The 26,680-nt window shown below is 32.4% G+C and overlaps 2 protein-coding genes across 2 annotated transcripts in view; both read right to left on the bottom strand.

Moving 5' to 3' along the window:
- The window catches only part of Vinc (vinculin), a 58,851-nt gene extending 39,816 nt beyond the window's left edge, over positions 1-19,035 (bottom strand). Inside the window, exon 1 of the mRNA XM_068768541.1 lies at positions 18,885-19,035. Within this exon, the coding sequence (XP_068624642.1) occupies positions 18,885-18,941 (57 nt within the window). The 5' untranslated portion in view covers positions 18,942-19,035. The remainder of the gene's footprint in view (positions 1-18,884) is intronic.
- A 7,076-nt stretch (positions 19,036-26,111) lies between these two features.
- Positions 26,112-26,680, bottom strand: part of GABA-B-R2 (gamma-aminobutyric acid type B receptor subunit 2) — a 49,153-nt gene continuing 48,584 nt past the window's right edge. Inside the window, exon 31 of the mRNA XM_068768640.1 lies at positions 26,112-26,365. Coding sequence (XP_068624741.1) covers positions 26,112-26,365 — 254 coding nt within the window. The remainder of the gene's footprint in view (positions 26,366-26,680) is intronic.

A 26,680-nucleotide genomic window follows, 5' to 3' on the forward strand; every position in this document is an offset into this window, starting at 1 on the left:
ACTGAACTAAACATGGTTTTTAGTCTGGCGTTCAACGTGTTAAGAGGCGTCAGGCTAAACTGCCCTCAGAGCTTCCAATCCGCCGAATCTGCAAATGCCATTCGGGCAGCCAGACACTTAAAAAATCAAAACCTAAATATTTCTAAAATCATTGATTTGTTAATAGATATTTTTAATACCACACACTGCTAAAAGCCTCAGGTAATGGTCAGAATTGTCCCTATATATAACTGATATATATAACACAATTGAAAATATAAATAAACGTAAGGTAAAGTTGTGAAATTGAAACAAAATGTGAATGATAAAAGAAGAAAAAAATACATAATTTGTGAAGGATTAGAAAGAGACAACGTGAAAATAAAAATGTAAAATAAAAAAAATCGTAAAGCATATTCCTGTCCCAAAAATAAGATAGCGAAACGAGAGACCTCCAATAATGAAGGTCATGTAATAAAAAAAGTTAAGTAATATATATACATAAATAAGTTAAAACATTACGTCATAAGAAACAAAATCCTTACGTTATCCAATACAATGGTCCTCGCAGTTAACACCTTGTCACTGCTCGAGTTAGATAAATTAAGAGGTCGAAACTTGTGTTCGCACGGGTACAAAGCAGTCGTTTGTTATAACAGAAGCACCTCTGTGCTTTCACGCTGCACTTCGGACCGGTTACTATCCAACGGCCGCCTATCACACCGTTAGCAAATATATTGCAAAATATATAATTTTTTCTTAACATTTATATGTATAAAGATATTTCTTATAATTAAATATCATCAAACATAAGCTTTCGTGTATATTGCTGTTGGTTTTTATTCTTTCATATTTTAATGTACTATTTATCATTTAAAGGAGGCGTCAGCTAGACGCTTGCTGCTTGTTAAACATGCTTATGCAGCCCGCCAAGTATATCCAAAATTTAATTTATTTTGTCGACCATATATTGTTACAAAATTAATTATAATAAAATGGTAGTACATATTAAACCGAAACCATTAATCAAAAGTAAGAAAAGGACCAATATTTAGCCAATTCCGCGCATGCAGTGGTAGTCGTGCAACAAAGTGCACCGCCCGCCAGCCCGCTGATAAATGCTTATGCAGCAAACAACGCGAATTACACAACTGCCACCGTTAAATCACTCAACACGTGTTTCACCCCTCCACGGGGCATCTTCAGGAGTTATGTTACACCGATTAGTGCCAAACACAGAGTGAGTGAGTGCACTTTATTTCACGACTACCACTGCATGTGCGGAAGTGGCTAAATATTGGTCCTTTTCTTACTTAGGATGGACTTCCGCAACGTAACGCCTGATTCCATTAAATAATTAATCAAAAATGACCATCGATCAAGACTGAGGGATGCACCATTAGAAAGCTGCATACGTGTAGCTAGCCTATCGTTTCCGACAAACTTTAATCAGCTTGTATCGCAAAAACAATTTCAAAGTTCTGTATTTCAAATAATTTCGTTATTCTATTCTTGTAGTAATCTATTATACTTTTTAACCTTTTTAATTGTTATATATATATATTAAAAATTAAGTTACGTAAACTATTAATAAATGATACTTTATTCGGACCGTCAAAAAAACAATAATTTAAGTTGTTCCGTTCAATAAAAAGGTTGCTCAACTCTGATTTGAAATTGATCGCCTATGTTCGTCATTAGAAAAATCATGAGACCAATTTGATACAAAGTGATATATTGATTTGACGGTAGAATATGGGTGATATATATTTTTTAACATTATAAGGAATAGGCGTTTGTCTTCCATCTCACCTGATGGAAAGTGTAGATGAAGACGAAGGTGGTACACGCCCATCCAAAAGAAACCTGTTCACTCTACTCTTAAAGGCTCCAGAATTCAACACATCAGGAAAAATCGACCGAGGCAGGTCGTTCCAAATCTTGGCGACTCTCACCAATAACGAGCTGTCAAACCGTTTAGTTCGACTTTTAGGTATGTCAACAACGTATGGTTGAAAATTTCGCCTGCGTGATATGTTGATAATGATGTATTCGTTTTACAAAAAACTACTGTGATATCTCTGATATATTTAGTAAATTCATATATGTCTTACAACTGAAATAATTATAAAATTTTTTCTAACAAAAATCATAAAAATTCCATAACAGGAGAACAGAAGGCATTTCCAAAATATAAGCCATCGACAGTAAATTCTTCTTTATTCGTTTTTATTATAAGAAGTATTTAAAAAAAACTATAAATAGATATGTACAATAATGCTATGATAAGCCAGCGGTGGAGAACTAAAACTTACTTTACTAAAGTTCCAAAATTAAACTTAACTTTGAAATATGTTACATGATCAATAACTTCTGGCAGTAAAATCTGCAGAGACAAATAGTACACAGTGATTTGTTTTAATATTATGTAATCTCGAACTTTAATAAATGCATTTAAAAAACTTTTAAATTAAACGGTTTTTTGATACCCATATTGTGGTGGTTGTGGAAAAATAGGTTCCTAGTCCGCCATATTGGAACGGCGTCCATCTTGAATTTTAAATTTTGACATAATTATCGTGTTTTAATAGTGTAGCCTTTTCAAAGGGCTACCCTTTCATTTGATACCCATATTGAGGGGGGTTAAGGAAAAATATGTAATCCGCCATTTTGTATCGGCGACCATCTTAGATTTATAATGTTATTGATTTTATTATATTGTATTGTCATCTAAATTAAATGTGTGTATCAAATTTCAGATCAATCTGACAACGGGAAGGTGCTTAAATTTCAATTTCTAATTTTGACCCAAATAAATAAACAAATAAATTCGTACGGGTCGAACTAAATAAAACCGTTTAAAAACACTCCTTAATATCTTCATTACTTCGTTTATTATTATTATACAAGGTGATTAGATATAGGTGTAAAAGTTTACACATGTAACCAAGACCCTCAAATATTGCCATATATCTTTTCAAAGATAATAAAAAGGGCGAACTGTATGAAAACATTTCAACCTATTTGCTAAATATCACGTCGACCTTGCGGCCGCCACACCCGGCTTAATATGAACTTTTACTATCCATAAAAGCTCCGGAATTATTTTCGTCACAACAGAACGAAATAACTTTGTTTTTACATATTTTTTTATGTATTTCACTATGTATATATTAGTAGGGCAAGATTTAAACCAAAGGCGACTAATTATTCATTTATTAATTAAAAATGTATTTATATAACATAACACGTCTTCATTTTTTACCACATTTTGATAACCTCTTATTGACATCTGTCAAAAAAGAGCGTCTATTTAAAAAAAAAGACAAAAGTCACAAAACATTCAGCCTTCACTTATATATACTTATATAAGCATATATAGTGACATACTAAGTCATCACGTCTATATATCTCTTTAAACATAAGGCCTAAAATATTTCCTTACTGAAATCTTAAACGATTTTTTTAATTATTTTTTGACTTTGGTATTTTGGTATAAGAAAAAAGAAAGAGAAAGTATGTAATAATTATATGTAATACTCGGCTAAATATTTCGACACCGATTTAAAAATAAATTCGGTGTGATAGAAGGAAATTATATTTATAATTCTGTCGTAAAATCAACTTTATCCGATGTAGATAAGGTTCATTTCCGTTTAAAAATTTAATACAGTTGCACGATTGTGCTAATGCACTAGCAGTCGTCGCATTGCGCTTTTAATCTTGTAACAGACGAAGGGAGGGAGAAGAAAAAAAGAGAAATTTCTGTTTTTTTTTTTATTAAAACAAAGGTCCGCATAATCATATTACGTTGGTCCACTTTTAACTGTAGCAAGAAGTCTCGTAAGTAAATCTTATATTATTATGTTGGTAGCACTGAATGTTTATATAACTGGCCGGTTTAAAACAACATTAAAAAAAGAATTCAAAAATAGAACGTTGTAACTCTTTTAAAGCGCATTATATTACGTCATTTATTTTGACGAATTGTCCGCAATTTAAAAATGTTATTACAACTTCTATAGATTTAACACAGAGTTCCCCGAACTTTTTTGTGTCGTAGACCCCTTGCCATGTTTTTCTGTGTTGGGTAGACCCCCTACTTACCTGATATTGATTTCCTGCAAATTTCTAGCTGTAGTGAAGTTAAGTGTTAAAAACTTAAAGTAAAAATACATGTTAATTTAAACATTTTTTTTTAAATATTTTCTTAGCACTTTCCTTTTCAAGATTCAGGAAACGAATAAACATATTTGTCCCACATGCGTATTTATAGAGTGACGAATTGAACAAGTCAGTGCAAGGTAGCGAAGTTCTGAGACTGCGACTCTCAGGTTTTTAAAAGTTCAAAATGTATTGTGACCACAAACCGAATACCAACATCCTACAACTTACACAATTTTATAAACATATATAATACATTTTTTACTTCATATGTACTTTTATAAATAATGTAAATGTATTGATATTATAAGATAGTATGATGTAAGTAAATAGGTACTATCAGTGTATGTGTTGCGATCCACTATCGTGGACCCCCATTTTCATTTCATGGACCCCAAAATTCTTTTTACGCTAACGTAGACCCCTTGCAGGTTGTCATAGACCCCTAGGGGTCGATATAGACCACTTTGGGAATCACTAATTTAACACGTAAAAACTTTTCTTTTTATGATTTTTTACCATAGCAGCCTCTATAGGAAACAAAGTCTAGACTTCAGATAACTTCTGGTAATGAAACTACACCATATATAACTGGTTCAACGAGTTAAAACATGGTTGTACTGATTAAACTATGTCTTTCCAACTATTAATTGATAGTTTGCAAACATATAGTAATAGTACACATATACTTACTTACTCCGCTGGCTCAGTGACCCAAAGTGGGTCATGGCTTCCGAAACGAGAGACTTCCACTTTCCTCTATCTTGCGCCATCGTCTGCCATTGGTTGACATTCAATTCTCGCAAGTCTGCCTCAACGCGATCGATCCAGCGATACCTGGGTCTACCCACTGGTCTTCGACCCCTCGGTTTTTCCAGGTACGCTACCTTCACGCTCCGATCTGATCCCATTCGCTCCGAGTGACCAAGCCAGCGGATTCGTTGAGCTTTATATTCGCCAATGATATATATGATATCTATATATATATATATATATCATATGTATCATATATATATATATATGTATATATATATGTATATATATATATGTATATATATATATATGTATATATATATATATATATATATATATATGCAGCAAGAACGCGTTCTAGATCTTCTTTTCTTTATCAACGGCTAGGACAAAATCCGTAAACGTGCACCCTTATACAGAATGTGTGACCTCCACAATTCATATGTTAGTGATATTGATATATTCTCGTGCTCTTTCGTATCTTTTAAAAAACAATTTCGTTCGAAATTATTAAATACATACAATTTAAACCATAATATAAATATATAAACCATAATCTTTGATCCCTGTTTAGTAATGTTTTTTCATTGTTTGACTATAAATCATTAAATGTTCTCAGTGAGATAGTTATAAGGTAACAATTGTAACTAATTTTATATTTCTAAGCTTCTAAGTTTGTACTTTCTTACTGCCTTTTGTTACTGTTTATCTCTAATAAAGTAAATAAAAAAATAAAAAAATATATACCTTTGGTGAGGTTTTGTGCTTTGCAGTGTGTATATAGGCGCTAAAATACATGCAATAACATTTTATTAATTTTTTGTCTGTCTGTATGTTTGTTCAATTTGTGACAGGTCATTTAGCAGATGTAATGGTACGGGGCAGGGATACACACCCTCCTACTTTCAACTTCTCTCTCTCATTCTTTACAATTTCTCTCTTTATTCCTTCTTTCAACCTTCATATCTTCTATCATCCAGCATACAGCATTCAATGAGTAACGTATGCTTATTATGTTATAAAAAATCTTAAACGAAATATTTTTTACGAAAAACACGACTCTTCTGGAATCAAGGTAGTGGCCAAGGTTGTAACATTTGGGGCGAGATAAAAGCCTACTCATGTACTCTGTGGTAAAATAATATAAATACAGTTGACTTTAAATATGGCAGAAGTATATTTAATTTTGTCATGCCAATATAAATAATATATATACACCAATACCTCACTTTGCGTTTTTTTTTCGAAGTTGAGTCGCTGCTTAATTAATGCTAATTTTTACTGTGCGTCGTTAGATTTTATTGCGTTGTTTTGGGTTAGAGTCTTTAATTTTTTTTTAATTTTCTTTTTTTCTATAAGATGGCAACACTTTTGTTTCTTATTGCGCCATTCCATCAAATCTCTGGGATTTCCTTTGTAACTAAAAATCAACGCAATTTCAATACAGTTTTATTTTCACTTTGTTTTGTTAATTTTAAGAGTTCAGTTTCAATTACGTAGTGTGTTGTGCTTTTTTTTAAAAGAGAATATAAATTTTTATAAAATTTTACTCGTTGTTTCTGGTAACAAAAAAGGTATATATTTTTCCAATTTATTTATTAGCAGAGTTATATTATTTTTGTTTTTAATTGTTTACATTGTTCAATTTTCTTTTTAAAAAGTAGTATTTTCGTGACCTTGGAACCTATCTTCGATCTCTACATAGTTTGCTATAGAAAATCTTAATTCACTTTGCGACGTTTCGATTTGCGTCGTGTTTTTTTGGAACGTAACCACGACGCAAAGTGAGGTATTGGTGTATACAAAATGATTCTATATGTTAAAGCTATCAAAAGCTGTACACCTATCTCTAATCACTCTGTATAAAGTGATCGTTACGAAATATGTTATACGATTTAGATTTTTCTATTACTTATTCTCAGTCGATGTTGACTACGTATGTTTAAGTATGTATGTCTATGTATGTTTATGTATATTTATGTTCATTTGTTTGTTAATATGTATTTTTTTGTACACGTGAACTACCCTTTATAAGTACTATTATCTTTTCCTTTCTATGGTTGTCTGTAAGAGATTGCCTTGTGTGATAAGACCGCCCATTGTACTTTTCTGTATATTATTGTATCTGTATATTATGTATCTTATCGTGTACAATAAAGAATATTAAATAAAAAAAATACTTTATCACATTTAATGCCATGTGTAATCATAAATTTTAACAATACAATATGGAAGTTTTACTCAATTTTAAAGCTACTATGTGGTTGAAGATGAAGCCAAGCACCACCATCAACGACCTTATTACATTAAATTTAAAATTTTGCTGTGAAAACGATTATAAAATAAGTAAATAAATAGCATATTAAAAATCTATAGCCCTGTCCAAAACTAGACAGGGATGTACGAGAGAGAAAAAAGACCCTATTAAGTTAGTTTTTTTTTGCTTCGTTTGGGACAGGGACATTAAAATTCTGGTGTAATTTTTTTTTCATTTTTTATATCTATTTCACTATCATTCCTCACAAATTCTTTCTCTCACATGCTTCACAAAATCTTCCAGTCTTCACCTTCTAATCTTCCTTCACACATCTCCTTTTTTCTTTCTAATTTCATTGGTTCTTCGCGGCATATAGTAACTATATACATATAAAATTTTTGTTCACGCCACTCTTTTATTTAAATTCTTGGTTTTGTTTCTGTCTGCTGCATTTCTCTGCAGAACAAAAACGACATTTGTCCCCCCACGAGGGAGGCGACACCTTTTACATTAGTTTTAGCTATTCACTCCTAAACCGGAAGAGTACAATTTAGATTTTTTTTTAATTATTGTAGAAACTATAATAAAATCGGCCTTCACTTTTATTCAATAAACTGTACAGCGATGACATAACTACAGTATTTTGCGCCATATGGCATATGTCACCCACGAGTTGTGTTCATGGTGGCGACAATTTATTCACTGTCACTTCGCTACTTCCTTGTCACTTCAGACATGTCAAAATTCTTAACTAATATATATTACATTACCCGGCGATAAATATTGCACATCGACCCTTGGAAAGAGACAATCGGCTAATTTCGGCATCGTAGAGCGTTATCTCTGTCGCACGAAATACAAACAGTCCGGTATCTATTAGGAGCTGATACAACGAGTATCATTTGATGCTTTAGACAAATATTTTTATTCTTTGTATAAAATACACCAATTTTTCTGTAAGCGGTGGCTTTAGGTTGTGGCAAAATAAAATAAACAAAAAAACATGTTCACATTGTGTTTACGTATTTAATTATTTAGTAAAATTACAACTGTACATAATAAACACCATTACAGTGGTACCTCGACATACGAGTTTAATTCGTTCCGCAACCTTGCTCGTATCTTGAATTACTCGTATCTCGAAACAAATTTCCCATACAAAACAATTGAACTACCATTAATCCGTTCCAACCTCCAAAATGTCACCCCAGTTATTTTTGTTACGTGGTTTTGAATAATAAAAACATATTTATAAATATCAAATATTTATTGCACAAAAACAAAAAAGAGAATGTAAAGAAATAAATTAAATATCAAGTCAGTTTAGAAAAAAACATGTCCAAGGAGGTTTGTTTCTTCCTCCCTCTCAGAATGTTCCGGAAATGAGTTAGGCAAGTGTCATTAAAAAGGTCAGATGCACGACCTGTTGCAACTTTTTCTGGGTGTATTTTTTCCACGAACTGTGAAACTCTCTCCCGCATTCCTAAGGTCTCCTTTATCTCACTTGTAGAAATAACCTCCTCCTCTGACTCCTCGAAACCAATTTCTTGCATAACCTCAGTATGCTGCTGTGACTGTAACTCTTGTATCTCCTCAGTCGTCAGTTCCTGGGTGTGCTCCTCGATGAGCTCGTTCACGTCTCTCTCTCTTCCACCTCTAGACCATCGATTTCCCCAGAGATACAATCTCCTCCTCTACTGAAACACCGGGTTCCAATTGTTCATAACACAACTACATAACTTATCACAGCGGAAGTACGCTGCTAACTAATCATGATGGCGCGACTGCGTGTTACTACCGAACCGAACTCGTATCTCGAATTTCGTTCGTAACTCAAAGCAAAAAATCACTTACTCGTCGGCTCGTATCTCGAAAAACTCGTATGTTGGGGCACTCGTATGTCGAGGTACCACTGTATATCTATTTTTATTTCAATATCTCATTTTAAAAATATTTAAATATAATAATATTTAGAATTTATATCTGTGTTATTTGTATATTTTTTTATGAGTAGAGAAAAACTAATCAATGTTTTTTCTCAACTTCTTTTACAGTACACTGCCTTTTGAATAATGTAAATATTGTTTCTCCGTAGGTTTTTATGCGCATTTTTCCAGACCCTTGTAAAACTGAAATTCGACTGGTTATTCTCGCATATGTACATCTTTTTCGCCCGGCACTAAAAGGGGTTAAACATGGGTATGCATCGTGTATTTCTAAAATTGATTTTATTTCAGCGATTATCTCCCATCAATGTATTGTTATAAAATTAATTATAATAAGGTACATACTAAACAGAAATAATAAAACAAAAATGACCATCGATCAATATTGAGGTATGCAACATTAGAAAGCTGCATACGTGCAACTACCTCCATCAATTCAGACTTAAACCTATAAAAACAATTCTAGACTTCTAATTACAAATTTAAAATTATTTCGTTTTTTTATTCTATTCTTCTAATTTTGAATTAAAATTTGTACGTAAAATTTCTACCTATTTTACTTATTTTTTAAATCTAATGTATATTATTAATAGTATTCTAAATTCTCTCATCTCCATCCAAAGGTTTTCTGGTAGAGATCGCTTTATGTGATAACACCTCTTATACCTCTATATGAATTGTTTTTTTTTTAATTATTATCTATGATTTACAATAAAGTGTAAATAATAATAATAATCATAAATAAAGAATTATTGCGGCTAGCCAAAAAAAATTAAAATTGAGCCATCATTAAAAAAAGGTTGATCACGCCTGTGTTTGTACATGAGTAAACTCATGTCAGGGATGAATATGTATCTTAAAACACTTCTTATACAACATATATAAAGCGGCGAACTTAACACCAAAGGCATTCTCTACCAGCTAACCGTTAGGCGGAGTCGAGGCAAACTAAAGAAGGCAAGTGAAACAAGATCATATCATAAAAGACGAAAAAACGTAAAATGAAATTGACAAGAAACATAATTACTAAGACAATAAACACCTTATATACAGTACCCAGCGATAAATATTGCACTTCGACCTTTGGAAAGAGACAATCGGCTAATTTCGGCTTCGTAGAGCATTATCCCTTTCCTGCATTACTTTGTGACGTTTTGTCAGTCGTGCAACAGAGATATTGTAGATATATTAATGGCTACTACTTACTACAACTATATATAAATAAACCATAATATATATATTTAAAAATCGAATTATCCTGATGATTCCGTCAGCTTGTCAAGCGACATTTCGAACCTTCGCTTTGAATGCGCAACGGTTCCTGATCATCCTAATATCGAGGAGCGAGCGAGAAGAATGGTTTGCATCTTCTAAACAAGCATTTAGTATCGTAGACCTCGTCATTATTATCAGTCGAGACAGAAGAGCAGTACAAAACACGATCACAACTGCTCTAACAAGAACATACAATAAAGTCCCACAGCTGGACACGGGGTTGTCCCATTGATTTCCGACAAAACTGGTTTAACCGGCCAACATCCGTCGCATCCCGCATCCAAGGCCACCCCTCTCACATTTGCACCTGCAGATTCCATATTTGATGACATTAACAGATAAATAAAAGAATTCATTTTTAATCTGTCCAAAGCAGGCCGCATAGAAAAAAAAATAGAGCACGGGAATTACAAAACAAGCGAGGCGCGAACGCGACGTTCTAAATTTAAATTCGGGCGCGAATGTTAGCTGCGAAAACGTCGATGAGAATAAGCGGCCAGCCAGTGTGAGTCAGCGGTCAATATAAATATTATACGATACACCTGGACTTTTTTTTGAAAAATGATAACAAATTTAAAACGATATTATGTCATTGTTTAATAAACAAACTTTTTTTTAATAAATTCCCGCCAATTCTAAATACTGATCGGTAACATGCCGCGTGGGGTGTATACGACCGACATTTTTAAAATAAAAAAAAAGTCGTTTAAGTAGCACGCTTTTTTTTTTAATTAGCCGTGTTAAATATTTGAACAATAAATGTAATGTTGCAAAATAAAATAGTAAGGAAACCTAGAATGTAGTGGTTGAGGATGGATCTATGGGTAATGGAATGAAAGAGTACAACTGGGAAAATTGTAGAACGAAAGAAACAGTACGACAGATAAGATGATACATGAAAGAGAAGAAAGATAATAATAAAAAATATGAATAAATTACTAGAAATAAAAAGTCCCATCCCACACGAGATAGGGGAACGAGAGGTCACCAACAGCGGGGACAATATTATAAAAAAAAAGCTATAATTAGCTGAAAAAAGTTATAAATTTTAATATGCATTACGTACGCATGCGTGGTGTGAAGTTATCTATGTTCGAGTGTACAATTCATTTGTTTAAAAATCCTTTGTTTTTAAACGAGAACTGCAAATGAACGGAAAGTGCAGCGGTGTTCGTATACGCCCCACATGGTATGGAATGTGTTAATGAGAAATTGTATGAAAAAGAGGATATCCGCAGAAGAACCAAAGTCACTGATAGAAGAATTGCTTCGACGGCTGTTGGGGTGGAATGCTTCTCAAATGGTCTTCAGGAGCCGGTAGACGCGGCATAGGTAAGCCCACCACCAGGACCGGCGACATAGTCAAGGTATCAGGATGCGGACGGCATGAGACCAGACACCGTGGCGATCTTTGATGACGAAGATGAACCACATAGTTAGCATTCTAGAAACTTCTAAACTTATTTGTCTGAGCTTAAATTCATTCATCTGATACACGAGTCTATGATTCTACTATTACAGCATATAACATATATATATACATCTGACCGTCTGCGTGACATCCCCTGTCAATGTCAACCTTTACATCCTTCTATCCTATTGTTTTTGTTGCCCGATAAGTATTTTCTCCAACACACACACACACATATATATATATATATATATATATATATATATATATATATATGTGTGTCCGTATATATATATCTTATCGTATATATATATATCTTCTCCAGGTACTACTGCCAGCTTCGGGATGTTGATTTTATCAGAAATCAAGAAACTATAATCCTTCGTTTCAACCCATAGACGCCCTCTGGCCTAGGCCTCCGCCAAAAAAATATTTTTAATTTATTTATTAACACTTTCGTACACCATAGACAATAGACGGGACAAAAAGAAAAAATTCATATGACACTAGAGGCGGTCTTATCACACGAGGCGATCTACCAGACAACCTTTGGATGGAGATGTATATACAGATATACCATAATCGCCAAACTTAGCAGGAGGGTTGGCGATCGCAGTATGATATTTTAATTATAACATATTAAACTATGCACAAAATTGTGAATCATATAATATTGTATCCCTGGATTCGAATCCACGACCTATGATCTCAAGTCTCATACCTCTATCGCTAGACTACCATTGCTCTTCAACAATTTATAAGACCCAGTTATATTAACCGTACACATGTAAAAAACTGTATTTTGCAACTTTAGTAATCAGGTAAATTATCAAAATTGATCTCTATTACGTGAACTGAAGGTATAAATTGCAATGAATTGTAAATCACGTTTGTTGCCAAGAAGTCTTTCTTGAGAAACAAAACGCTCGTTAGAACAAGTGGGGAACTTGAAATGACTACACGTTTACATTAAGATATAAACATAACTGTATGATTACAATGGAACGGCAACATTGTATCATATAACAATAAAAGAAGAAATTTACTAAAACATATTTTTAGGGCCCCCACTATGTGAATTGACGACATAGGCGATCTTTGGAAGTCTATTCCTTGTAGTAGACTTCCATCAGCTGATATTATAAAAAACATAACTGTCGTATGGTTACAATGGAATGGCACCATTGTATCATATAACAATAAAAGAAGAAATTTACTAAAACATATTTTTAGGGCCCCCACTATATGAACTAACGACATAGGTGATCTTTGGAAATCTATTCTTTGTAGTAGACTTCCATCAGCTGATATTATAAAAAACATAACTGTCGTATGGTTACAATGGAATGGCAACATTGTGTCATATAACAATAAAAGAAGAAATTTACTAAAACATATATTTAGGGCCCCCACTATGTGAACTGAAGACATAGGCGATCTTTGATGGAATTGGAACTGATCTATGCCTTATAGTGGACGTCCATCAGCTGATGTTATGAATTAATTGCATATAAACGAATTTAGAACATAATTTTAGATCTAAAGTGGCAGTGGGCGGACTGGCAGGGCAGCCGGCAGCCATTGGGGCTGAAAGGTTCTACAGTGGCGACCATATGAAGTTAGACGCGGCGAGAGTTAGCTAACCACCAGGTGAACAAACGAGATTGTCAAGAAAAGGACCAATATTTGAGAGCCAAACACAGTGAGCTCAGCGTTTGGCACTAATCGGTGTAACATAACTCCTGAAGATGCCCCGTGGAGGAGTGAAACACGTGTTGAGTGATTTGGCGGAGGCAGTTGTGTAATTCGGATTGTTTGCCGCATACGCATTTATCAGCGGGCTGGCGGGCGGTACACTTTGTTGCACGACTACCACTGCATGTGCGGAATTGGCTAAATATTGGTCCTTTTCTTACTTAGGATGGAATTCCGCAAGGTAACGCCTGATTCCATTAAAGAGTTTGTCAAGGTTGGGGTAAGAGTCTGAATGTGGGCATCGGAACAGGTCGTCATGGCTATCTTTTGGTGGAGGCCTATACCTTGCAGTGGAAGTCTATCACCTGATATGATGATAAATGAATATCATTTCAACAAATAAAATTTATCATCTGAAGTGGCAGTCAGGCACATTGCTCGTGCAACCCACAACATGATTCTTAAGTGGCAACCACGAGCCGTAACCACGGCGTGGGTAAACTCCCACCACGTGAACCCTCCCTGGAGATCTTTGGTGGAGGCCTAGAGGTCGTAGCAGGCATCTATCAGTTGACATGATATCGAGTATACCACTTTATCGGAATAATAAATTTAACATTTTATCTAACAATCTAAAATGTTTATTGTATTATTATTCAGTAAGTATATTGTAAAATGGCTCTAAGATGGATACCACAAAACAGCAAGCGCTTCTTAAACATTTGATATAATGTTAAGAAAAACAGGAAATCAAGAATTATCAACAAACAGGTGAAACAAGGTTGGATCCGGAACCCTCCTTGGCTAGCCTGTGGTCTACACTGCCATACCAAACCGCATACACAACATCAACACTACACAGCTCTACTCGGGTAGAGCCTTTTACTACACGCAAACGACTTCATGCAACTGATTTATTTTTAAGTTCACAGACCCTTCCGCTCTGTGAACTCAGCTCTGATGAAGCTGTAAAAGCCCTCTGGCTAACAGCATTAACATCATATAGTGCGCAGTAATACATGCGGACACATATTTTTTTACTTAATTAGACAGCAGTCAGTAAAGCACACTATAACAATGTTAATATATTCAATAACAATTAATTAAACTTGATGATGTATTGTCATTCCTTTATCTGATTATTATATTTACATACAATGGAATACACAGAGACGTAACATATGTCATTGTCCAAAATATAATAGAGAACGCTTTGTCTCTATATTGGAGTGGTTGATATCAACACCTTGGGGTCAAGGTACACAAGGTATGAAAATCTCAACCCTAAACAGTATGATTGTTTATAGGTGTAATCACTTTAAAGCAGAGATTAGTGGATAGCAGCTTGAATTTATTTAATGACTTTCTCTCACCAATACATTGTTATAAAATTAACTAGCTGATCCCGCAAATGTTGTTTTGAAAAAAAATTAAAGTTTTTAATTAACAAATTAAAGATAAGGATTGATCGTTGAGGGGTGAAAATTTAGGGTTGTATGTATTTTTGTATGCTGTATCATAATAAAATAAAAACCAAAAAATTTGTATAAAAAATAAAATAAAAAATTTAGGGGTGGACCACAATCATCACTTAGGGGTATGGAAAATAGATAGTAGCCGATTCTCAGACCTACTGAATACGGATATAAAATTTGGTAAAAATTGGTCAAGCCGTTTCAGAGGAGTTCAAGTTCGAACACCGTGATACGAGAATTTTATATATTAGATTATAATAAAAAAGTGGTACATGCTAAACTGAAACAATTTATAATAACCACAGATCAAACTGTGTGATGTATGATTAGAAAGCTGTGAACATATTGTATATACGCTTGTAACAAAGAAACATTGCCAAATTTCTCATTTATATATTCAAGTACATTCATTTTTCCTTTCATATCTTCTTAATTTTTATTCTGCATTAAATTTTTAATGTTTATTAAAAATAAAATTTAGTAAATCAATAAAATATGTGTTACATTATGTGATATGTCAAAAAAAAATTTAAATTAGCCCTTTGATTATGAAGGTTGATCACCCTTGCTTTAAAAGGTGAATATTTTTCTCATTTGCCAGTGAAAATCCTTAAAAGTTTCACACTAATTTCAAACACCTGTATAAAATGAAATATGGTACATTAATATATTTCTTCAACTAGCTGTATGCCTGCAACTTTATCTATATAAAATTTAACAAGAAAAAATATCTAATTTATGTAGTTTTTTAACTATTTTTAATCTTAAATAAAAGTTGCCCAAATTACTCCTTATTATATCAGCTACCTGCAAGTATGTCTTATCAAAATCAGTTCTGTCATTTTAGAAATTAGCCGGAACAAACAGACAAAATTTTTAAAAAAATGTATGTATATGTACCATATATATGTCCATATGCATGTATTAAAATAGTTATTCCCAAAGTGGTCTATATCGAACCCAGGGGTCTATGACAACCTGCAAGGGGTCTACCTCAGCAAAAAAACATTTGGGGGTCCATGAAATGAAAATGGGGGTCCACGATAGTGGATCTCAACACATCATACTAACTTATCAAAACATTTACATTATTTATAAAAGTACCGAATGTATGCATGAAGTAAAAAATTATTACTATGTTACGTATATTTTACATAACAGATACAAAATTTTATTTTGAGTAGTTTTAATTTAAATTCAATTTATAAATGTATAAATTAACATGTGTTTTTACTTTAAGTTTTTAACACTAAACTTCACTATAATTAGAAATTTACAGGAAATCAATATCAGGTAAGTAGGGGGTCTACCCAACACGGAAAAACATGGCAAGGGGTCTACGACACAAAAAAGTTAGGGGAACTCTGTGTTAAAATGTGCATACTTCAATATTACAAACATACATTCCAAGTTTTATTTATTATTTTAGAATGCGATAGGCCAATGACTTCTGGCAGTACAATATTTGCATGTACAGATGGTAAACAATAATTAATTTTAATATGTAGTAATCCTAATTTCACTATAATTATGTTTTTTTTTTAATTCTATTTATGACACAAAGGAGTAATTTATTATCTGTCTTTCCTTAACACAGACAATATATAAGTAGTTCATGTAAAAATCTATAAAAAAAGATAATTAAATATTAAAAGTTTTTCTTATATTACTTCATAAATTATCATTATATTATTTATGATTTCTAAAACTATTGCTTTTTGTACAGGAAGTACCATAGATTAATTGACAGAAAATACCCAATCACCCTGTATAAGTTCTTATATAAAACATTCAAGATACATCAAGTATTACATTTATCAGCTTGTTATAAGAATGAGTAATATTTTAATTTAAAAGTACCTTCATTGTGTTTTAAACTCAACAAGTTATATAAGCATACACATGGAACTTTTTTAAACTCAATATGTATATATACACATATATATGGTAAAAAAAAGGTAAACCTATCTATTACACCAAAAATGTTTATTCATTTATCTTTACTTTTCGACTAAGAATATTTTATTTTAATACAAGAAATTAATTCTTGAAGAGAAGAATTCATATTCAAATTTAGAAATGAGTATCAAGCATCATCATCATCTTTGCCGTAAGAAGCCTTCTGCAAGACTTAGCCTCTCACAATGATCACCATGATGACTCGTATAGCGCTACCTACATCCAGTGACTTCCTGCAACCTTGGCTATATCATCAGTCAACCTTGTGGGAGTTCTACTAAATTCACATCTCATCATGATCATATCAGATGATAGCTCCTACTGCAAAGCATAAGCTTCCTCCAAAGAGTGCAATAATGACTGATATAGCACTGTCTGCATTAAATGACTTTCAATAACATTACCTATGTCATTGTTCCACCCAGTGAAGGATATCAACGCTGTGTTTAAGATGATCTCTACTCAAGAACCTTTAGACACCAACAACTATTAGCACAAGTGCATGCGCCTACTCCAGCTTCAGACCAACAATTCCTCAAGCTATGTCAGAGACCTTGATTCAATCCAACTTCTTCAACTTAAAATAAATCAATGATTGTTCCAAACACATCCTGGCATTAATATAGTCAATATTTAACCATTTTTTATTCTTTCTTTAACAGTGATTTTTATTCTTATAGCTTTCACAAAGGTTTATAGAACAGAATTTTGAGTAATTCAAACTAAAACCAGAAGAACCTTATTAGATAAAAACTAGAATCAAATTGAGCTCTACTATAAATAACATCTCTCAAATAAATTAGTCAAATATTTAAAATGGACATGACCATGAGGTACCAGAGTGAGAGGCAGACCTAATGCCAGATGGGCTGACAAGATCTTGGCTATGACAGGTCACAGGTGGTTCCAAGTTGCCAAGGATAGAGTAAAATGGAAAGCTCTGGAGGAGGCTTTTACCCTGAGGGGGTTCATACAAATTTAATACAAAATCATCAAATTTCTAATCAGAATTACAAATTTTTGAGACATTTATATGGGTTAAAATAAAGCATTATTATCTCACCTTGGAAGAATCGACAACAAACTAAGTAATAGAATATTACTATTTTTGTTTGACAATTTTTTTTTATTTATGCTATAATATCAAAGCCATAAGAATTTTTTATAGCCTAGAGATAGGTGATATACACTTGTCTTTGTTTCTACATTATCACATTGAAACAAAGTCGGTTTAGCTTTAAATTCTTAAGACTAGGCTTCTAAATTGGCAATAGGACTTTTTCAGCTTTCAAATCATATTAAATATTTTATTATACATTTATTTAAATATTTTAAAATTAACACTATATGTGGGAGATTGTTTTTACTTTGTTTTACTTTAATTACACTATTTCGTCCTATATTTACCAACAGCTGTTAGCCTTTCATACAGACAATAAATGAGATGATTATTAGTTTTGTTTATTCTGTTAGTTCAATACGCAAATTTATATATAACTTACGAAAAAAAAAGTTTCATAAATTTTTTCCAGTGATTGAAAAACACCGTAAGTCGAAAATAAGCTACATAAAATAACGGTCAAATCAAGTTAGTAACACAATTCAAAGAATGTGTAAAATCAATTTACATTTTAATATAAACGAACTAACGCATGAGTCAGCCATCTGAAATGAGTTCAAGACAAAATACTAAAACGAGTCGTTACTCATAGCATATCGTTAATTGACTTAATTTTAAACACTTGCATACAATTAAGGTTACAGATAGTTATTATATATACTTCGAATCTACCTATTATTTACCTAATCATAATCAAAGAGTAATTAATGAGATTGCCTCACAACAAACACCAATTCGCCGATGACATAATCATACGATAAATAAAACTTTAAAGTAAACAGCTAAACTAAAATTTGACACCTTCAACATTGCAATACAATACGGTCTATTAATATTTTCCAACACTCACCTGTTGAGCAACCGGCTCTAAGATACTCTCGATGATTTTAGTATGAAACACCGGCATGTTTATTGTACTTTCGACACTTTAATTACATGAATAAACACAAAAAGCACAAAACTCACTCGAAATAAGCACAAAAATAAAAAAACACAACCAAACAGTAAGAACGGCTGAATAATACTAACTTCACTGACAGTGCGATGACAGGATCAACGTTCACGTCTGGTGACGCAAGGTAACGCCATCTATATTTAAAAGAACAAACAAATTTTATTGCATTGACTTCAAGGTATTTAACCAAATATGGAAAACTAATAAATTCACTTTTAAAATATGTAGCAGATTCTGTTTCACCTTGCAGAGCAATCTTTATTAAATATATGCTATACATCTAGGAACGCAGATTGCTGGCTGGCGGGCGGTGCACTTTGTTGCACGACTACCACTGCATGTGTGGAAGTGGCTAAATATTGGTCCTTTTCTTACTTTTACAGCTTTAATTAGTAATTGGAAGTTTTAGTTGCCAAAAGTGATTCAACTTTACAGTGTTTCTCTTTTCTCTAAAATTTTGAACGTTATTTTTGGCGACTAATTTATGTGAGTTTGTATACAAAATAACACTTGAATTTTCTTCTAGTAAGACTTTTGAATCAGGGACGTGATGACAGATGTCAAAGTTGTCAAATAAATAGTAGTAAGGTGAAGACATGTTTTGTTTTTAAGACTTTTTAATTAATAAACTAGTGGTTAGTCGCCTGTAGTTTTATTCTCGTCTTCCCACATTCATTTGTTTTAAATTTTAGAACGTATTTTTTATTTTAACATTAAGAAAATTTTAATAAAGAGTCGTATAAATCTTCTTTTTTATTTTCCCTCTTTATTCTCTAAAAATTTTGTTGGTTGGGCTTTGGTTAGTCTGTTTTATGTCTATAAGATTATAAATGGTTGATTTCTATAACTGCGCCATTAATAGCGTCCTTCTCACAAAAAGAGGTTATAATCCAATAATAAAGTCAACAAAACAAAATGAAACATCACAGTCGTGAATAAATAAAACAACTGTTATAATAATAAATTTAATAACTTATTTTATTACATCTATTAAGTCTTCAATAACGTGCAGACGAACTAAGTAACGATTAAGTTTGCTTCAAGTGTAAAGCACTTAACTTGTGAAAACTTAACAGCTAACTTTGACTTGGTTGAATACCCTTTATATTTAATTTATTCAGTATATTACAATTTCGCAGTGATATTAGCTTTTTTTGCGACATGTGCAAACAATTAAATATACATTTACATTTACAAATTTATCAATATTATTTAAATTGTATAAATTAAAAAGAAGTAAAACCATATCGAAAATTTGACTTAAAAATAAAATTAAATTTAAGTTCTTGTTTCGTAAAACTGTATAAACTTACACAACCTCAGTTATATGCGAGGATACTTTCAAGTATTTCAAGAAAAAAACTCACATGAAATTAATTAAAAAAAAACATTTTCAGTTCATAGTTTTTCAACTTTTTGCAATGCTATTGCAAATGGCGCTCGGAATGCTCTAATTACATATGACTCTAACAGATGGCGCTAGCAGGCGGTCACCTCCCGCTATAGCTTTGCGAGGGAAATTAACACAGAGAAGAATAAAAGAATATCCTTCATTTTTTAATATACACACAAAATATAATATTTTACTAATATATATAACCAAGTGTTTTTATTTATTAATTAAAAACAATTGATTAATTTCGTGATCGATAAATATTGGTACGGTTGTTAAACGACAATATATATGAACAACTTGCAATTTTTTAAAAATATACCGAACTATACCCGGCGATAAATATTGCACATCGACCTTTGGAAAGAGACAATCGTTTCGTAGTGCGTTATCTCTGTCGCACGACTGACAAAACGTCACATACTTAATGTGGGATAGAGATAATGCTCTATAAAGCCGAAATTAGCCGATTGTCTCTTTCCAAAGGTCGATGTGCAATATTTGTCGCCGGGTATTGTATTTGTATTACCATAAGAAACCTCTTCAGCAAAAATATGAATGGTAAAGTCGTTCTCGACCACGAGAAATGGGAACTCATTTATATATACTATATTTTACCTACTATACATATATATAGATAAAATACCACTACATATCGTCCAATTGGATGAAGTAGTAATTTGTAGTGACCCGAAACAAGGCTCTCCGGGAAGCCCTCTAGCCTCGCAATTTTAAAAACTAAACACTAGAAAAAAAACTTCCATATTTTCTGAAGCTTAAATGTAAAAACGATTTTCTGATTTTCAAAGACAATGCATTTTATTATAAATATTTATTTCATGTGAGCTTTTTTCCGAAAAATGAATTAGTAGGTATAATAAATAATTGTTAAAACTAATGATTTATTTCAAATGAAAATAAACAGATGCGTTTATATGAAATTAAAAAAAAATGTAATTATCGTTATTTATTATCTGTATATCAATTATTATATAACAACATAAAGTACGGGGATTCCCAAATTATTTTTGACACAAAAATATTTTTCAGGAATTAGTTCATACATAAGACATAGATGGCACAGTTACTCGATATTACACTACAATCTCATTCATACTTATCTAATTAAGTGTTATATATATATATATAACACTTAATTAGATAAGTATGAATATATAATATATATATATATACGATAATATATATATATATATATATATATATATATATATATATATATATATATATATATATATATATATATATATATAATAACAGGTTGGTACAAATAAAACAACTTATATATCTTGAAGGTTTGAAATAAGCAAGGGTAAACGTTTTTTAACTGTCCTATATACTAGAAGTGATATATTTAATATGTATAAAACAATTAAGTGATTAAACCTTTGGGTGAATTTACATAATTGAACCTAGTTGATTGTAATATTATTTCTAATTATTTAAAACAAATCCTTGATGCTGCTAAGTGTAAAAGCTTCGTGGATTCCGGATCCTATGGTTAACATAAATAGAAATCAATATCTGTCCAAATAAAATTTAGTGCGGTGTAAAATACAACGAGCGCCATCTATTGTAAAATAGTGGAACTTCAAAGTCTTATGTTGACATTCTTTGTGACAGTACTAGTTTTAATTAATGCTCGTAAATTTTTAAACATTATCTTGCCAAAAAATATCATATACCATCAGGTACCACGACCTAATTAACGGAATTTTGGTCACTGTTTCAGCTCATGCCTAATGCAAGTCTTGTCCTCCCACAAAGATCCTAACCTTAGCTATTATGGTATATATCTAATAAGATATATACCATAATAGCTAAGGTTAGTAGGCAGGTTGGCGATCACTATGAGGTATTATAGTACGCACAGGACGCTACTGTGCATCCTCTGGAAACTTGTAAGCAGTAGCAATCCTATATAATTAATATACAAAGTGTGAATTATATAAAATTGTATCCCGGGAACCGAACTCGCGACTTATGATCTCAAGCCTCAATCAACTATAAAAAATATATATAAGTGTGTGAGAAATCCTTTTTAACAGAAGGATTTAGACTTGTTAAGAGCGAACATCACCTCATTAGGTGATATAAAATTTGGTTAGGCTTGATGAGGAGTCTGATTGCTGAAGGTGAACGCCAATGTACTGCATGGTGCATCTTTCTCGACCACCACACCAGGTTCCACTCCTTACAATAGAATAGACCCAGCACTCGCAATATGAATTTGAAGGAGCTATATTAAATCACAGAAATATAATTCTTCATATACACCGTGCGAAAGAGTGCGCACTACAATACTTCTCGACTTGTGATTGGCTGATGATTTTTATAGGTCGAATATTGTTTTAAATCGGTATAAATATGGGCTAAGCTTGATGAACATACACACTTCTATTTCAGACTTCATGTTATTACTACCTTCAAGATATACCGGCCCTAGGAATAAATTCACAAATCAATTGAATACTTTGGGAATCCCCGATATAAATCGACTTTTATTTTTTCTAATTATTCTTAATTCTATAACAAGTTTTAAAGTATGACAACATAAATCATTTGAACACGTAGAATATTGACTAGTATTAATTTATTCTATAATAAATAAATAAAAAAACAACTTTTTTACAATGAGTTATGTATGGCACAGGACAAACGGTTACAAAATAAAAAACTTTTGACTGTCGGAAAGTGAGTGGAAAGCGACAACCACCATGCCTTGACTTCGAGTGCCGGTCTGGTATAAAAATCAAGGAGGAATCAATAGCCTCCCTGATAAGAGAAGAAAAAACCAAAGAAGAGTTCCTCCTACTCTGTAGAAAAATAAAAAGTATAATAATAGATAGAAATAAAAGCTAATAAAAATGTAAACAACAAAAATCCAAAAAAAAATGTAAAACCAAGTGATATTGTAATAATCCTATATAGAAATAAAATAATGAAAATGTAAAAGAGTAATGAGGGATGTATGAAAGGCGTTACAGAGCAAAAGGGAAAGACAGAAGAATTGTGGCAAGAATGAAAAGAAAGAAAGATCATATGATGTATGAAAGAAGATAATGAAAATAAAAAAAAATTGTGAAAAAATTAAATAATGTTAAATAGTCCCTGTCCCATACAAGATAGGGGGTACGAGAGGCTCCCAATAGAAGAAAAAAAACCACCATGCCGCTCCCAATCTCCGGTACCCTAAAGAGTAAGAGAAAAGCGGACTACGAGGAATGCTCCATCTCATTCGTCAAGCGACAGCTTAGTCTGGGAAAGCTTGATGAATGGAATAGGAGGCATACAGAAGGTACGACGGCATCGACAACGCGGAAATTCTTCCCGGACGCCATCGCAGCCTATCGTGACGCAGGCTTGGTCCAGCTCTTCAGGTGGTACAGGGGTTCTCCGAGTACCTTTACCGGTTTAAGCTCAGGGAGGATACCCCATGTTTCTGTGAACCGGGCGTGGACCAGACCGTGTTCCACCTAATTGCCGACTGTCTCGCATACGGAGAGGGGTAAAAAGATTGTGGAGGCTACTATCGCCTCCATCATGACAGAGGAATAAGGAAGAGAATCCTTCCTCAACTTCTGCAGGACATTATCCAAACCATTATCCAACTGTGATAAATAGAAATAAATCATAAGCAAAACAGTGTAATTATAAATTGTAAACTAGAACTAAATTATAATAGGAATAAGTTAAAAACGTTAATAATAATACTGAAATTAAGAGAAACCAAAGAAACCGTGATATATTATAAATAGACCAAACTGCAGTAATTGAGGATGGATGAAAGGTAGACTAAATTATGGAATGAAAGAACAGAAAGATAGATATTGTGAGGAATGGTATAAGAGAATGAAAATAATAGAAATAAATAATAGAAAAAAAAAATTTTATGAATAAAAATAAAATTCCCGTCCCCACAAAGATTGGGGAGAAATGAGAAGTCCCCAAAAACGGGGGCCATAGAAAAAATTTCCGGTACCACAGTAGCAAAAGCAATACGCACAGATCAGTAAAGATGGCGCAATAATAGTCCGCAGCAAAATTTACAAAATGATTTACGTAAAATGTGATAACATTATATCATACACTAAAACATAATTCACCTATGTACTATTTTAAAGTTTCACAGACTAAAGTCACAGACGAAGTGTTGCCAGTACAAAATTAAAATAATTTTTTTATCTGTTATTAAATTTAAATTTAAAAATTCTTTATTCAAAATAGAATGGAACACATCTCAATACCAAGATAAGTTTACCACTATAAAAACTAATCCAACTCCGATGATATATAAAAATATCTTTGACCAATGTGTGTTGCCAGTGATGACATATGGATTTGAGAAGTGGTCGCTTACGATAGGTCACATAAGAACGCTCTAAGTCACCCAGAGAGTAGTGAATTGCTCGTCTGAACTGGCAGTGACGACCACAAGCCGGTGGAAGTGGCGTGGTTGGACTCTAACTAGGTTTACCGAATAGTTAAGAACGAGGAAAGTCACTGTATACGGGTAGTGCAAGACAAATCATCGTAGTACGGCTTCTATCTGGTGAAGAAAAGTAAAATTCTTCCACATGTACGGATAATAAATACCTCAGATCTAAGAAGAACAGGCAAATGATTAAACTAGATATTTAATTTACACTGAAATGGCCTGGAGACAAACATATTTCTAAAATATGCTATCTTTTATGTAATCATTGACAAAAACGTTCATAAATTTTTTTACATTATCTGTGATCATATACACTATTATATAAATAAAAATATATACAGCAATACCTCACTTCGCGTAGTGGTTACGTTCCAAAAAAACACGACGCAATGTGAAACTGTCGCAAAGTGAATTAAGATTTTCGATAGCAAACCATATAAAGATCGAAGATAGGTTCCTGGGTTACGTAAAACTACTTTTCAAAAAGAAAATTTAACAAAGTAAACATTTAAATAACAAAAATAATATAACTCTGCCAATGAATAAATTGGAAAAATATTTACCTTTTTTCTAACCAGAAACAACACAATAAATTTATATAAATTTATTATTTTCTTTAAAAAAAAGCACAACACACTACGTAAATGAAACTGAACTCTAAAATTAGCAAAACAAAGTGATAATAAAACTGTATTCAAATTGCGTTGATTTTTAGTTAGAAAGGAAATCCCCGAGTTTTGATGGCATGGCGCAATTAGAAACAAGTGTTGCCATCACTAAGAAAAAAAATGAAATATTAAAAAAAATTAAGGACTCGAACCCAAAACAACGCAACCTCGAAAATGTAACGACGCACAGTGAAAATTAGTACTAATTAAGCAGCGACGCAACTTCGAAAAAAAACGCAAAACGAAGCGTATATATAACCTATAAAAAAGATTACTCAATGAAAAGCAATTACATGGCAACACTTCATATATGATTTTAAAAGTCACATATTTAAATTTATCTAAATAGTAACATATAGTAATACTTTTGAATTGTTTTTCTATAATATCCGTAAATATAAACCCGTGAGCGAACTTGTATTTTTACTACATCTATGAATTGATTTAAACAGCAAGAGATTTGCTTTGTAAATTTTTTATCTATGCTAATTATATTAAAAAATGTTACAATTACATTAATTATCTGTTGTTTGTATATATTATTAAGATTTAATTTTCACATTGATTTTAGTTTTAATTTTTTGTAAATGATAGATAATAAATATTTATAAGTACTCAACTATGTCACATTTGATGGAAATGTTTGGACAGCTGACGCCATATGTCATGTTTAGGCCGTGCGGTTGGCTCTTGTGCCTTTCCGTGAGTAGTTTATGGAATATCGGCAAGATGGCGCATTCAAATAGTTCTGATTCAGAGCTCGCCGTGTACATTTTGCGTTGTTCCACAGATTCCTGACGTTTTGAATCGCTCCTTCCGTACGTTGCTGATTTCCGTTCTTCCTTCTTTCCATTTGACTCTGAGAATAATAGGTTTCACTATATTAGAAAAATAATTTTCAGTATTACGTATATTGTATGCACACACATTAACATCAATATTTTTATTCGATATTTTGATAATTATACTTCTATAACGTGCATATATTAATTTGAAAACTGTACACGCATTTAGCAGGTAGTTGAGAACCATATTAAATCTGTTTCCTTCTCAAATTCTGTCCAAATGCTATGACGACGGTAAATTACTGAAGGCGTTCAATTTCAAAGTTGTATTGTTGCCGTTGTAAATAGTAGTAAGTTTTTAAGTTCTTTAATAATAGATGGCACTGAAA

This window comes from Battus philenor, unplaced genomic scaffold (assembly GCF_028537555.1).
Source record: "Battus philenor isolate CCGP_79_NKW_IND1 unplaced genomic scaffold, ilBatPhil1.0.hap1 SCAF_26, whole genome shotgun sequence".
NCBI lineage: Eukaryota > Metazoa > Arthropoda > Insecta > Lepidoptera > Papilionidae > Battus > Battus philenor.